Genomic DNA, 14,394 nt, shown 5'->3' with positions numbered 1-14,394 from the left:
CAATTGAGTTTGAGGTCAAAAGATGTACATGACATGAGAGATCTGAATTTCAGCTTTTATTTCATGGTCTGTTTATTTAGATTTGTTAAACAACTTAGAACATATCACCTTTTGTATCAGACCACCCACTCAGGTGAGCAAAGTAGTGGAGCATGTGACTGATAGGTGTTTCTTGTTGCCCAGATGTGTCCTGTTTGATTTGTTAAACAATAAATAGTTCTGAATGTATACTCTTGGTTTTAGTCTTGGGTTTTGCCTGTGAAGACTGCATTTGTGTTAGAAGAATAAACATAAAGACCAGAGAGCTGTCTTTGGGAGAAGAGCAAGCCATTTTGAAGCTTAGAAAATATGGGATATTGATCAGAGCCATTGCACAAGCATTGGCTATAGCTTGTACAACAACTTGGAATGTCCTGAAAAAGAAAGAAACTGCTGGCGCACTGAGCAACAGACATTGAACAGGTCGAACATGGAAAACTACAGCAGTTGAGGTCAGTCAAGACATTGAAGCTGAAGAGAGGTTGGGTATTCCAGCAAAATAATGATCCAAAGCAAGGACAAGTCTGTGGAGAGATGCCATACATGCAATATTTCTGTGCTAGAGGTGTTCTGCCAGGGAGAATGTGGAAAAATTCCAAAAGCAAGAATGAAAAGGACTCTTTCTGGCTACAGAAAGCATTTACTATGGCCTTTTTCCTTTTTTCATTATTTTGAAACTGTAAAAAATTTAAAGGAAAAGTAATCTTGCTTGAATAAATGTGTCATGTTTAATGCTTAGCATTTAGAGGTCAGGTTTCTGTTCAGTTAGATATTAATTGAAAAGGGCTTTTTGAACAGGGTGCCCACATTTTTGCGCACTACTGTAGCTCTTGCAGAGACAAGACAAAGTCTGTGTTACAACCGCTGTCATATACCTTTGTGTATCTTTGCGACTTGTAAGACTATGATCGATTTAGTTGTACAGTCTGGACTTATGATTACTTTGTTGACATGTTTGACCATATCTTGTTTGATGTTAGATTCTCACCTAGCCCTTTTTGATTTGTTTGCATATTGGATTTTGTGTTTGACCATTGCCTCATTCTATTTGACTCTGATTCTTATCTCTTTAGTCTGACTGCCCCGCTGTATTTCTTATGTTTGACCCTGATTCGCTCAGCCAGGCTTCAACTCTCGTTTTGCTGCCCTGCTCTCCGTATAGTGAGTGTTCCCAGCTGCATTACACATCCTTCTATCAGTACTCCATTTTGTTATTTTGCTTAATTTTTTCTTTATTATTTTTGAAGGTTGATCTGGGTGGAAATCTAAATCGCTTTTCGGGGTACATATTCAAATTCTTGTTCACAGCCTGCAGATTAAGCGTTCTGAAGCTCAGCATTCAAGCAGCCACCCCTTACCTGATGAACCTTTGAAGACTAGCCAGGTTTAGTTAATTTTGGTTCAGCAGATAGGACCAAAGTTACTTGTTGGTCTGAAGTTTTAATTTACCCTCCCCATTTCACACTCCATTGGAATCATTTATCCTGTTACAGTCTCACCTAGACCGGGTTGTAACAGTCTGACGTAGTGTAGTATGCTTATATTTATTTTCAGATTCTATTATTCAATTTTAAAAAGTTTTATATTCTAGTCAGAGATGGGTGATTACTGAAACAAGTTGCACAATTTTAATGTTATAATGATCTCTGGGAATTCTAATGTGACATGATACTGAACAGACAGCCTGAGTTCAGCTCTTCCTCCACCAGCAGGAGAAAAAACACAAACACATAATTCTAATTGTGCTCTACTTTCCTAACTATATCCATCATTGCGTTATAGTGGAGAATAGAAAATATCAAAAAGCTTTATTTATTACCTGTAATAATGAATAAAAAAAATTTGATTACTGCCTATATTACATTTCACCATTATGAAAACATGTAAGCTAAGTGTGAACATTAGCTCAGAGCTAGGGCAAGTTTCACAGATGCAGACTTAGTTCTGAACTAAATCGAGTTTTCTATGGAGAATCTCCATTCAAAATTGAATTTATTTGTGTACTAGGCTTAATCTGTGTCTGTGAAACTGGTCCCTAATGTGCTAACACAAAATCTCTTAATAGCTGAATTACCACCTGAACACACTTTCACTGTTAACCTGGGGTACAGCTGGCAAGCCCCTACTGACTCACTTTCAACCTCAGTGGCTGATTAACAGCACACCATGTAATGTAAGATGTTGCTGCAAAGCAGAACTACTTCAGCGGCGTGCTGCAGCAAAACCCGTAGTTCTGCTTTAGGGTTGAGCATCCTGGCCCTTTCATATCAGTGTGATCAACATGCTGGGTTCAATTTCTTTAAAGATGAGTAAGCGGACAAGAGGTTAGATGAGCTGCGAGAGCTGGTGGAAAAACACTGGGCCCTGTAATATGATCTCTTTCAATCAGAACAAATGTGGCCATGCTGCCGGGATGCAGCTCTCCCTCTGCCGTCTGTGAGTCCTGCTCTTCTCAACTGTGCTCACTGCAGTAGTGCCTGATCAGTGCAGTGTTTGGACTGTGTTAGGACTGTCTGTGTGTGTGTGTGTGTGTATGTGCGTGCTCCCGATGAGCTGGTTGTTGCCATACGTGGCAGCCAATCGCCGTTGGTGTGTGAGAGGGAGTGAGTGAATGAGATGCATCAATTGTACAGCGTTTTGGATAAAGGCGCTTTATAAATGCATTTACCATTTACATCACCTGAGATCCCTTGTGCAGTGTCAATCACACCGTGCCCAGTCCATGGATTGAGTTCCCTCCCGGATGAGGTGCCAGTCCTTGCATGAGTCAGCTTGTATTCCAACCATATTATTATTATTTTTTAATGCTGTCCCTTTTACACCCCAAGCTGGAATGCTCAATTATATACAGCCATGCTCATGCTGCTATCTCCACAGCCAATTGGCCAGCAGGGGTTACTAGAGAGTAATGAGATGCAAAACCTGGCTGACCGAACAATCCCTACATTTGGGTGACATTATCGTAAATCATTTTCTCCCCACAGGTCTCCAATATGCCAGCCTTGTAAATTGAAAATTCCAATGTAATGATCAGGTGTGACAGACTCCATGCAACCCATGTTCATAATTCGTAAATCTGTCATAAACCTTTCCACAGGAATAGAATGCAGCAGTCGTAATACCATCTGAAGGACAGGTGATTTCAAGTTTAAATTAATATGAAACTTAGGCATAAAATGTACAGTCTCATTGGAAGTTGCAGTCTGACAGCTTCTGTTCTGTGAATGAAGTTTATTAAGTTCATTCTGTGAAGTTTACTTTCTGTTTGTTTAATTTGAAGAAATCCAACAGGCTATATTTTTATATATCCTTCCCCCGAGTGTTTGCTCAAGTTCTTACATTACATTTGTCTGTGGTTCTTCTTCTTTTTTTGTGTTCTATTTTTGTGTGTGCAGGGTTGATAGTAAGAGCAAATACTGCCGCTGGATTATATAGCAAAGTGGCATTGCTCTGGGTGACAGTGGTAAACATGAACCGCATTGAGGAAGGGAGGAGCTCTAAACGAGACAGTACTCGGAAAGGGTTGGCATTTTTCTTTGTATTACTAAATTAATTTCCAGAGTTGAGTAATTGTACTCCTATTCTGTGGGTGACAGATTAAAAAGTTATTGCGCTGTATGTGGGCAGAGGCTAACATGCAGGAAGAGAGGCTGGAGGCTGTATTACTTGTGGTTAATAGGGTTGATAATTAATTTTCAGAGAATTTTGATTATTTTAAGATAGCTTACATTCTTGCCATAATAAAACAACCTCCGCTGTTGAAAAGTAAAAGATATTAACTATGCATGTGCAATATAGATCCCTCTGTCAATGCTAATTAAAAAAAGCTTGATAAATGACCTTTGGACAAGCTGGACATCCCAGTTACACTTCCATGTACAGTATAGTTATTCATTTTTAATAAAGAATTCATAACTGAATCAGACATCATTCATATATTGTGGATACATTTCTGAATGCTTGCGGTTTCTTTATTAACCCATTAAGAATCACCCCTTTTCTTAATACAAACATACCCAAAATAAAATGGTTACTACTCTTGAACCCTTTACAGGCACAATCCTGGTCTCTTCTGAAAGGTAAACCATGGGGTGTTCTTTTTCAAAAGCCAGAATTACTGTAAATAGTACAAAAACAAAGTTACAGATGCTGGAACACAGTGGACGTGGGAACCTCCTTTTCTCACTGAAATATTTTTGGTATTTGAGTGGACACAGATGCTCATGACTGTGTCTGGTGGGCTTAGAAACGCAATGGAACCACAGCAAAAACACCGGACAAATCTATTTCAAATTTGATGATAACATCACCAAAATGAACATCGCTTTTTCTAAGCTATGTCTAGGCAGGTTTTGAAAAATGGGACATTTTGAGCCTCCAAGTAAACTAAGTGATATTATGGGTCATGTATGAGGTATAAAATACTATAGATTGCATACTAAATGATAAAACACCTTTTATCCTGAAAAATGTGTTCTCACTTCCCCCAGCCAGTCACCCTTCCCCTACCTCTTTCTCTCAACATCTCTCTCCCCATCTGGCAGCAGCAGGTCCAGATAAAAAAATAACTACAATAATTACAATAATAACAAATTGTATACTAATATATTGATTGAAGTCTACTGATTTTTAGATCAATACACAACCCCCATCAAGTCAAACACATCCCCACGATTTCACATGCCATGTATTATTCAAAAGCAGGCCTGCTCCTTATTTATAAGTGTACAGAATTACAATAAACCATTTTGAGAATATATTTAGATGTTCACAATATAACAAAACTAATGCCTTATTTATCAATTTTGTCCAAAAGTATTTTAAATACAGTCATTACTGACATATTGATGAATCTCCTCTTTTGGGGTTTTGAGATTCTTGTAATCAGAACAGAAGCTAAAAAGTCTCTGATTCATCCGGCACTTTCTCACTAAAATGAGGGATATCTACACCGAAACCAGTTACCCATATCATGGTACACTATTTCAGTTTGATTTAATAACTTTCCTGGCTGTGCCTGTCCTGTCTTTATTTTGTAGTTAGCTCTCTGTGTTAACTGGAAATTTAGACAATTAAAAAAACATGACAGAAGATACAATATGATACTGCATGATTGGCTCAAGTATGTGATACAGGCAAAATGAAAACAACTAATTAATAAAGAAGTTTGGGGTTCCAATGGAAAGAAAATAAGTTCAAGCTCAAGTCTATTTTGTGGTGATGGCATGAATTTATAGCAGGCTTGTATCAATATTCACAGCTGCTTACCTTCTCTTATGTCCTCTGTGTCCCTGACATTTTCCTCAATAATATTTGATCCAGATAGCTTTGATCCTTGTTTCCTTCGGTAGTCAAACTGCAGCCCTGGATATCAATGCTGTCCATTTAATCCCACAATTGTAGTCCATGACTTTATAGCCATAGGACATTTTGCATTCACTGAAAAGGTTATGTTGTCTTGATCAGGCTAGGGTTAGTCAACTGTTTTATGTTATCTGGGTTTCCTAAGCTATATTAAATCAGGTAGTTTACTATATGGTACTTTACATTTTGTCTGAGCATTGGTACAGTGTTAGATGAAGAACTAAGAACAGATGACTGCATTATGATGAAAGTATGTTTCTTTACAGAAACCCATTTTACTCCACGAGCGGACATTTCCAGTTTGGTAGAAATACAAGTTTGTTTTGCAAATTATTTGATACAGACATATTTATGGAACCAAATAACCCATCTGGTTATGAAGCTACAACTGTTTTCTGAATAACATTTATTTTGTAATTCATTCAGTTTTTGCCAGGACTATTCCTAAGCAAATGCTATCTTGAACTACTTGAAATGCATTGCAAGGTAATTTCAGTACTGAACTAATGTAAAACAATGCGGCACAGATGGTGCAGTGGGTAGCACTGCCGCCTCACAGCAAGGAGGTCCTGGGTTTGAATCTCGGTCAGCCGGGGCCTGATTGGAGAGTGGTTATGAGTGTGTGAGTGAATGGTGTGTGTGCCCTGCGATGGACTGGCGACCTGTCCAGGGTGTATTCCTGCCCAATGTATGCTGGGATAGGCTCCAGCTCCCCTGCGACCCTGTTTAGGATAGGCGGGTTAAGATGGACTAATGTAAAACATGGCATGCTTCTTGTATGGGGTTTCCTACCCTTTCCAACAAGGTGTAATGTGTCATATACAACCGACCGACAGTTTAGGAATATCGGTGCATTTGCCTATGCAGATGTACGAAATTTTGGACATTTGGACTTTGTATAGATTTAAACCTGAAATTGTACTGACTAACGGGGCTCTGGTTAATTAAATATTTAAATAAAGTTACATTTTAAATGTGATGCAGGTTTGTTAGAAAGCATTGAGTAATCATTTTTGGATAACTTTTTTAACAATTTGGGCATGCTTTATAAAAATGCATACTCTCATATACACTCAATGAACACTTTATTAGGTAGACCTTTACACTAGCTTGTTAATGCAAATATTTAATCAGCTAATCATATGGCAGCAACAAAATGTATAAATGCATGTACATGTGGTCAAGAGGTTCAACTGTTTTTCAGACCAAATGGGGAAGAAATGTGAACTAAGTGACTTTGACTGTGGAATGATTTTTGGTGCCAGACAGTGTGGTTTGAGTATCTCAGAAACTGCTGATATCCTGTGAGTTAGCAGAGAATGGTGCGGAAAAACAAAAAACATCCAGTGAGCAGCAGTTCTATGGGCAGAAAATGCATTGTTAATGAGAGAGGTCAGAGGATAAGGGCCAGACTGGTCGGAGCTGACAGGAAGGTGACGTAAATGACCACACATTAGAACAGTGGTATGCATATCTGAACACACAACCTGTCAATCCTCTAAGTAGCAGAAGACTTAGCTAGACTTAAGTCTAAATAATACGTCTAATAAATACCTAATAAAGTGCTAACTAAATGTATGTGAATAAAACACATGAAGGTTAATGTTTTGTATTTGGAGAGATTTGGGGACACTTGAGGACATCTGAGTGAAGTTTTGGGAAAAGTCATTTGGAGTTGATATCAAATTTAAAACATAAGGTTTTAAAATGTTTTTGTATTTTAGTGTAAGTTGTGTGTACGCTGTATGTACATAGTCTGACATAAATTTGTTCTGTTTCAAATTTCTCAATGGTACAAGCCTATTCTTTAATGTAAGTATTTAACCATGTGTATGGAGTAAATCGTTTTTGAGATATTGCCACTTTTATAGGACTAGTACAAAATAGGTGGAAATTGCCCTCTAGGTGGAAAGGGTTAACCCTCTCAGCCCATCTTGGACTTGCACTGATCGCGTGTTACAAGTGATTTACTGAGGGACAGAGAAAGACAAGAGGATTAAGGAGGATCTGCATTAGGTATAGACTGGGCAAGATGCTGTAAAACAACAGAAGGAGAAACAGGAGGGGTGGGGGAGGGGGTTAATGAAGAAGCCTAAAAAAGTGAAAAGAGAAACTTAAAAATGGATGGTCATTTTTTTCTCCATAATTTTACTATATTAGATTGCACCATCAGTGATTTTACTATATTAGATTGTACCATCAGTGGCTTACTAACTGTGCAGAAATGTCTCTGGAACAATATATGAGAGTAGGAAATGAAAAAAGAAAACAGTGGGAGGGAGGGGAGTCAAATTAATAATTTATCCTCAGTGAAATCTATAAATTTTTGATCAAGGACCAATAATGTCTGAGTTATCCACATCATTATCCTGTGTTGATGTGTTATTTGCATACAGGAGTTTTTAAGGGGTTTATTGGGTCTAGTTTATTATACACTCAGTGAGCACTTTATCACTTTATTAGGTATTTATTTTTTAGACATATTGGTCTTCTGTTGCTGTAGCTTATCCTCATAGAGGTTTGACACATTGTGTGTTCAGAGATACTCTTCTGCATACTTTATAATGCGTGGGTATTTGCATTACTATCACATTCCCGTCAGCTTCGACCAGTCTGGCCCTTCACCTCTGACCTCTCTCATTTACTTTTTCCAGCAGAATTGCTGCTCACTGATGTTTTTAGTTTTTTTTGCACCATCCTCTGCAAACTCTAGAGACTGTTGTGCATGAAAATCCATGGTGATCAGCAGTTTCTGAGATGCTGAAACCACCCAGAAGTAGGAAAAGCAATGATACATTTTCAAATTTCGGGGTTCATATCCCATCAGTCAGTCTGTAACTCTGGGGTTTGCTTCCAGATTCCAGGGCAGCAGCATAGTTGAATAATAACAACATTTGAACAGTTTTGTTTGCATTTAAGTAAACCATGCCATTGTTGTGAATTCCTAGCTTGTCTGATTGGTTTTATGGTCTAGTATTACGTTCATAATACGCCCATACATCCCAGTCCCCTTTATTAATCATTTCTTTTAAGTCAGTTTATTGATTGATTGATTTATTCATTTGAATGGCATCATTCATTGTTATGATTTTCCTTGGTTTTATTTGGTTGAATAAAACACAGAGATACTGTTGTCATTATTTCTTCATTATAATATAGCACATTTATGCTATTTAACTACAGGGTAATTTATACAAAATTAAAACTGGGCCATAATAATTATACATTTAGGCAACGGTTCATTTATATTTTGACAGTAGAGATTTGTATGAGGGCGGCACGGATGGTGCAGTGGGTAGCACTGCCGCCTCACAGCAAGGAGGTCCTGGGTTCGAATCCCCGTCGGCCGGGGCCTCTCTGTGCGGAGTTTGCATGTTCTCCCCGTGTCTGCGTGGGTTTCCTCCGGGTACTCCGGTTTCCTCCCACAGTCCAAAGACATGCAGGTTAGGCTGATTGGAGAGTCTAAATTGCCCGTAGGTATGAGTGTATGAGTGAATGGTGTGTGTGCCCTGTGATGGACTGGCGACCTGTCCAGGGTGTATTCCTGCCTTTCGCCCAATGTATGCTGGGATAGGCTCCAGCCCCCCTGCGACCCTGACCAGGATAAGCGGGTTCAGATAATGGATGGATGGATTTGTATGAACTAAATTTTCAGTGACAGCCCTATTCTATGCCTCCCACACAAGAACTCCTGCACACTTCTCTTGGGAGAAGCTTCTTCTGATGAGTATATCCTCGTCTTTCATTCCAGAGGTACACGGAAATTGGCAGTATGCTAGGGCACAAAGTGCAGGGCTCTGAATCCGGTCATTCTATTGGCTATGAACTCCCAACATACTCACTGATAATATATTCAGCATAATTGAACCCATCTTCCACCTGTGCCATGCATTGTGAGCTGTGCTCTCCTTGTCTGTGGTGTGGTCACGGAAATACCAATATTGAGGAGCCATGGTCAATGCAGTCATGCCCTGTGCGACTGACTGCAGCCATGCACAGTGAGCCACTGATTCCATAAAATGGATGCCTCAGGTTTGGTTGGTCAAACAGTCAATTAACAAGTGTATGTTAATTTAAAGAGAATGCAAAACAGCAGAAAAATAAAAAGTCAAGGAAGGAAATTAAAGGTTTTCCCAGAAGGTTTTCAAATAAAATCTTACCCCAGATTAACTATTTTGAAATGATGAAGAGAAACCACCATTCTTAGGTGGTCCGTGCCTTCAGCAGAAAGCATAAACATATTGTCTGGAAGATCTATGTGCAAACATCCACTCAGTGGATGAGACCCCCCTGCAAAACATTGCACACTGGGTGAGCAATACATAACCAGGAGCATAGATAATTACTTAATCAAGTGGCTTGATTTCATCCAAAGGGACGCTCAGTGTGTGGAATCAATTAACAAGGCTTCACAACCCTGGCTGTTGCAACGTGGTTGAGGCACTGCGTTTGGCACAATGCATGACAGTAATGACTGTGGCATCTCCCTCCCCCACACCTCCCAGCCGGGACCCATATGGCCTTGGCACATGACCTGCATACAGGCATATTCGTATGTACAGGTATTTTATATTTTTTAGGATACAGACACAGTTTGTTGTACATGATTTATGGGAATATTGTTGATTTTTTTATCATTATGATGATGGGTTTTTTTATCTTTGACTATTTCTTGGTTTCATTTTTAGTTTATATTTTCTATATTCCACAGCCATTGATTCGAGTAGCCTATATGATGTCATTTATATGTAGATGCCTTGTGTATTCATTAGGACTTTGACCCTGAGGAAGAACAGCTCGATACACGTGGGTCACTGGTGTTTAATTATGTAACCGCTTTTTAATAAAGGCTTTTTAGATTTTTCCACCTGCAGACAGAATGACTTGCTATTTTGTTTTGGGATCCATGCTTGTACTCCGTTACTTGTTTTTAAATTGTTGGCAATGGATATCTCTGGTATTTTTTAGTGCAGGTTGTTGTAAGTCAGGCACAATGATCCAGTTACCCACTGAGGTGAGCGAATGAGGTGAAGCCAGTGCAGTTAGGGCACAGGCGGTTTGCTATTAGACCGTTGGTTGATGGCTCTGCTGTACAAACTCAGGTGGATGCCAGCAGGACCCTTCATCACATGACAGTCCCTGTAATTACACCTCACTACACTGCCAAGTGTTCAAAGGTAGCAGCGTTCAAAGGTAGCAGCACGCACAGAGTCCACTTAATCTACTGACCAGGCGCAGCCTGTTTATATGGGCAGGTGGGGCAAAGCCCCACTAAAAAAATCCACCCAAAAACATAGTTCCTCTTCATATACTATTTTTCCATGTTAATACATCATAATTTACATTGCAATAAATATCACCTAGTTTCTGTGCAATCAATGAATCAGACTTTTGACAAACAATAGCCCCCTCTGGTCATAAAATGCTAACCACGCCCACTTTTGATATTGTCATTTAAATAATTAAGTATATTAAATACTTCAATGAATTAAGTATAATAATCACTATATTAGAAAATGGACCGTACATACCTGTAAACATAACAGCCAGCAGCTCACATAACACTGCGGAGGCCAACACATTTCAAAGATAAAACATCTTGAGAGTAACAGCGTTGTACATACATACATACATACAAGTGACTTAGCAGCCTACTTTCACACACTAATAGCAGGCTATTTTAGCTAAGCAATAATAATGGAGATAGTGTTAGCTACCAACACCAACAGGTGTTTTTCTAGGTGCTCCTGCATTGCAGTGTACAACAATAAAACTAAATCCACAAGGCCACTGAAGACACCAGGGCTGATTCGGCCTGATCGTGTCCTCTAAGGGCTATTTCAAATGTTCCACAGAATTTGATATAGTCTATGAGCTTTGACAGAATGGGTAGTTTCATAGCATAATGTAAATGTGCTTTGCTTGACTCGTGTTTCTAACCCGTTCTGAAAAGTGCTTCAAATCACTCAGCCCTGTGTTAGTCCATATATGCCCTTGTGCCGACCCTGTTACAGATGACCGGAACAATAGGCAGGGAAAACAGAATGTAATCCGTGTTGAGCAACCACATAGTCATGTTTTCTTATCATACCATGTTCGGGAAAATGTCCTGTTGTATGTTTTCCCTTAGTGCTTTGTTTGCTGAGTTTTGTTAATGTCTGGTTCATCGGGGCCAAGCTGCTTAATTACTAAATGATCTTGAACTTGTAGTCGTTCAAATGGGGGTTTTAAAAGAAACTCTGAACTGTTAAAATATAGTAATTTCAGTGATTGGGTCTCAATTTAATGCATCACAAATATAGTGTCTAACAGTATAGAGAATATTTTAAAAAACCAATTTCAATGACTGCAATTACAAGATAATTTAGTAATTAAGCAGCTTGGCCCTGATAGACCAAACATTAACATTACTCAGTCAGTCAAATTTTGTTTCTCAGTGTTCTTCTTTTTCATACTTCAGATGCTTAATTTTGTGTTTAGGTCATAGGAAAGGCATCTTTCTGGCAACTCTGCCATGTAGGTCTTTATTGTTTAAAGTATGTTGTATTCTTGTCCTGTGAACAGCTAGACCTGTGCCTGCTACTATTTTTTGCAGCTCTTTTGCAGTGATGCATGCGTTCTTCTGAGCATTTCTCACCAGGTCTCAGGCCATTCTATCTGAACATTTTCTTAGTGTTCCAGACCTTGTCTTGACTTCAACTGTTCCATTTATATTCCATTTTCTAATAATGTTTCTGACAGTGGAAATAGGCGGTTTGAAACATTGAGAGAGTTTTTTGTAGCCTCACTTTCTCTTTCTTGGTGGAAATGAACCATCTTCATCCTGACATCCCTGGACAACTGTTTAGAGGATTGTTAACACCAGACAGAAAAGCCACTGCAGTTGGATACTTTAGAAGTCATGGAGTTACTTCAGAATAAAAAGTTCAGCCTTTTCACAGTTTGCTTCTGTTCATCAAGATATGAATTGTAAAAGGCTTTTTGACCAGGGGTGCCCACATTTTTGCATACGACTGTACTTCTTAATTTCTAATTAAGGAAGATATTGGCAACATTAACCTCAGAGCTATACAGACTCTTATCCTCATTAATTTTACAAACAATGTTTTGCCTTTTGAAAAGCGAAATTGTAAATTCTACAATTACTTTAGAATTATACTTTGTAAGTACTCACTTTATCTCACTCTTTCATTTGGAGATGCTGCACTTTTAACTGCCTTAAGCCACCTATAGTTCTCCACTACTGTACACCCTTCCTCATATAGCCAGCACCTCACTGAGCACGTGTTGATCTTCTCTCTCCATCAGGGTGTTGGAGAAGCGTCAGGAAAATGGCGAGACGATCGAGCTGTCGGCAGAAGGGCGGCCTGAGCTTGTTGCGGAGAAGGAGCTCCCAGTGGTGGACTGCACCTGCTTTGGCCTGCCACGGCGCTACATCATAGCCATCCTCTCTGGCATTGGCTTCTGCATCTCCTTTGGCATTCGCTGCAACCTCGGAGTGGCCATTGTCAGTATGGTCAACAACCACACCATCATCAAAGGGGACAAGCATGTGCTGGTGGTAAGTCCAATGAGAAGGAAACAGGGTTGTGAGTTATTGACAGCAGTCCTTGAACCTGATAGTGTCTATATTGAGTGATTTGTTCATCCATGAAATTTTTGTTTAAAGCTCTGCTTGGCTTAATTAAAATGACATGGTATTTCTTCATTAAATGTGATAATGAGTATTTAAATGTTAAATATATCAAAGCCCTGTTAGCTTGATTAATGCCATTAATGTAATTATGTGTGTATAATCATTTGCATAAACTGTATGATACAAATTTAAGTATACAGGAGTGACCCTGCAAACACCATGAAAGCAGGACTGACAAAAATGTCAGCCACAAAAGTGAATACTTACCTGGTGAAAAAAAACAGCTCAGGCTAGGTTTTGAAACAGCTGATAGCTGGTTGACTAGTACAGACCAGCTGCATACTCAACATGATTTAACCAACTCAAGCTACCCACAAGGTTGGTGGTTCGATCCCCGGTGTAGCCACAATAAGATCTGCACAGCCGTTGGGCCCTTGAGCAAGGCCCTTAACCTTGCATTGCTCCAGGGATTGTCTCCTGTCTAATCAACTGTATGTCACTCTGGATAAGAGCATCTGCCAAATGCCATTAATGTAATGTAATGTAATGTCGTGAAATTCACTTTCTTTCTTTTTTACAATCGGCTCTGCTCGTGTTGGACTGTATCATCTCTCTTGGATTCTCTATACAGAATGCACAATTCACATGGGATCCCGAGACAGTGGGGATGATACACGGCTCCTTCTTCTGGGGATATATTGTTACCCAAATTCCTGGCGGGTTCATCTGTCAGAAATTTGCAGCCAACAGGTCAGCATCATTTCACTGTCATCGTTAGGTCTTTGATCTATTCATAGCATTATCACACCTATCATTTCTTATTATCCTTCTGTCTCCCCTGCTCTCTTTCTCCTCTCCCAGAGTGTTTGGGTTCGCTATAGTGGCCACCTCTATCCTCAACATGTTGATCCCATCAGCAGCACGAGTTCACTTTGGCTGCGTCATCCTAGTCAGGATATGTCAGGGACTTGTGGAGGTACTGTGCAATCCTGAGCCTGTGGTTTCCACTGTACGGTGCATCAGAGCTGTGCATCCTGTGCATCTGGATGGGATTTAACATGTAACGCTGACACAAAGCTCAGGCATTTTCTGTCCTTTCACTTCATTATCACTGTGTAACTGTGTCAGGCAGGATTTCATTTTCCATAGTTTATCAGTGGTCAAGGGCAAGGTGCTCCTTCAATGACACTGGTTTTCTGTTCCACACTTCTCTCTCTTAGGGTGTATCATACCCAGCCTGTCATGGAATCTGGGCCAAATGGGCCCCCCCTCTTGAAAGAAGTCGATTGGCTACGACAGCATTTTGTGGTTAGTTATCAATAATTTGCTATGTAAATGTCCAGATTATAGCCAAT

At 39.6% G+C, this 14,394-nt stretch overlaps 1 protein-coding gene across 2 annotated transcripts in view; it reads left to right on the top strand.

Annotated features, from left to right (window-relative positions):
• The window catches only part of LOC133122174 (vesicular glutamate transporter 1-like), a 32,674-nt gene that overhangs the window by 11,417 nt on the left and 6,863 nt on the right, over nt 1–14,394 (top strand). For both annotated transcript variants that reach the window (XM_061231975.1, XM_061231974.1), the window contains exons 2-5: nt 12,712–12,964; nt 13,671–13,789; nt 13,901–14,015; nt 14,260–14,347. In XM_061231975.1, the coding sequence (XP_061087959.1) occupies nt 12,712–12,964; nt 13,671–13,789; nt 13,901–14,015; nt 14,260–14,347 (575 nt within the window). The remainder of the gene's footprint in view (nt 1–12,711; nt 12,965–13,670; nt 13,790–13,900; nt 14,016–14,259; nt 14,348–14,394) is intronic.

Source organism: Conger conger, chromosome 2, assembly GCF_963514075.1.
Source record: "Conger conger chromosome 2, fConCon1.1, whole genome shotgun sequence".
Taxonomy (NCBI): Eukaryota; Metazoa; Chordata; class Actinopteri; order Anguilliformes; family Congridae; genus Conger; species Conger conger.
The sequence above is the reverse complement of the archived record's forward strand: the minus strand, read 5'-3'. Positions and strand labels throughout refer to the sequence as shown.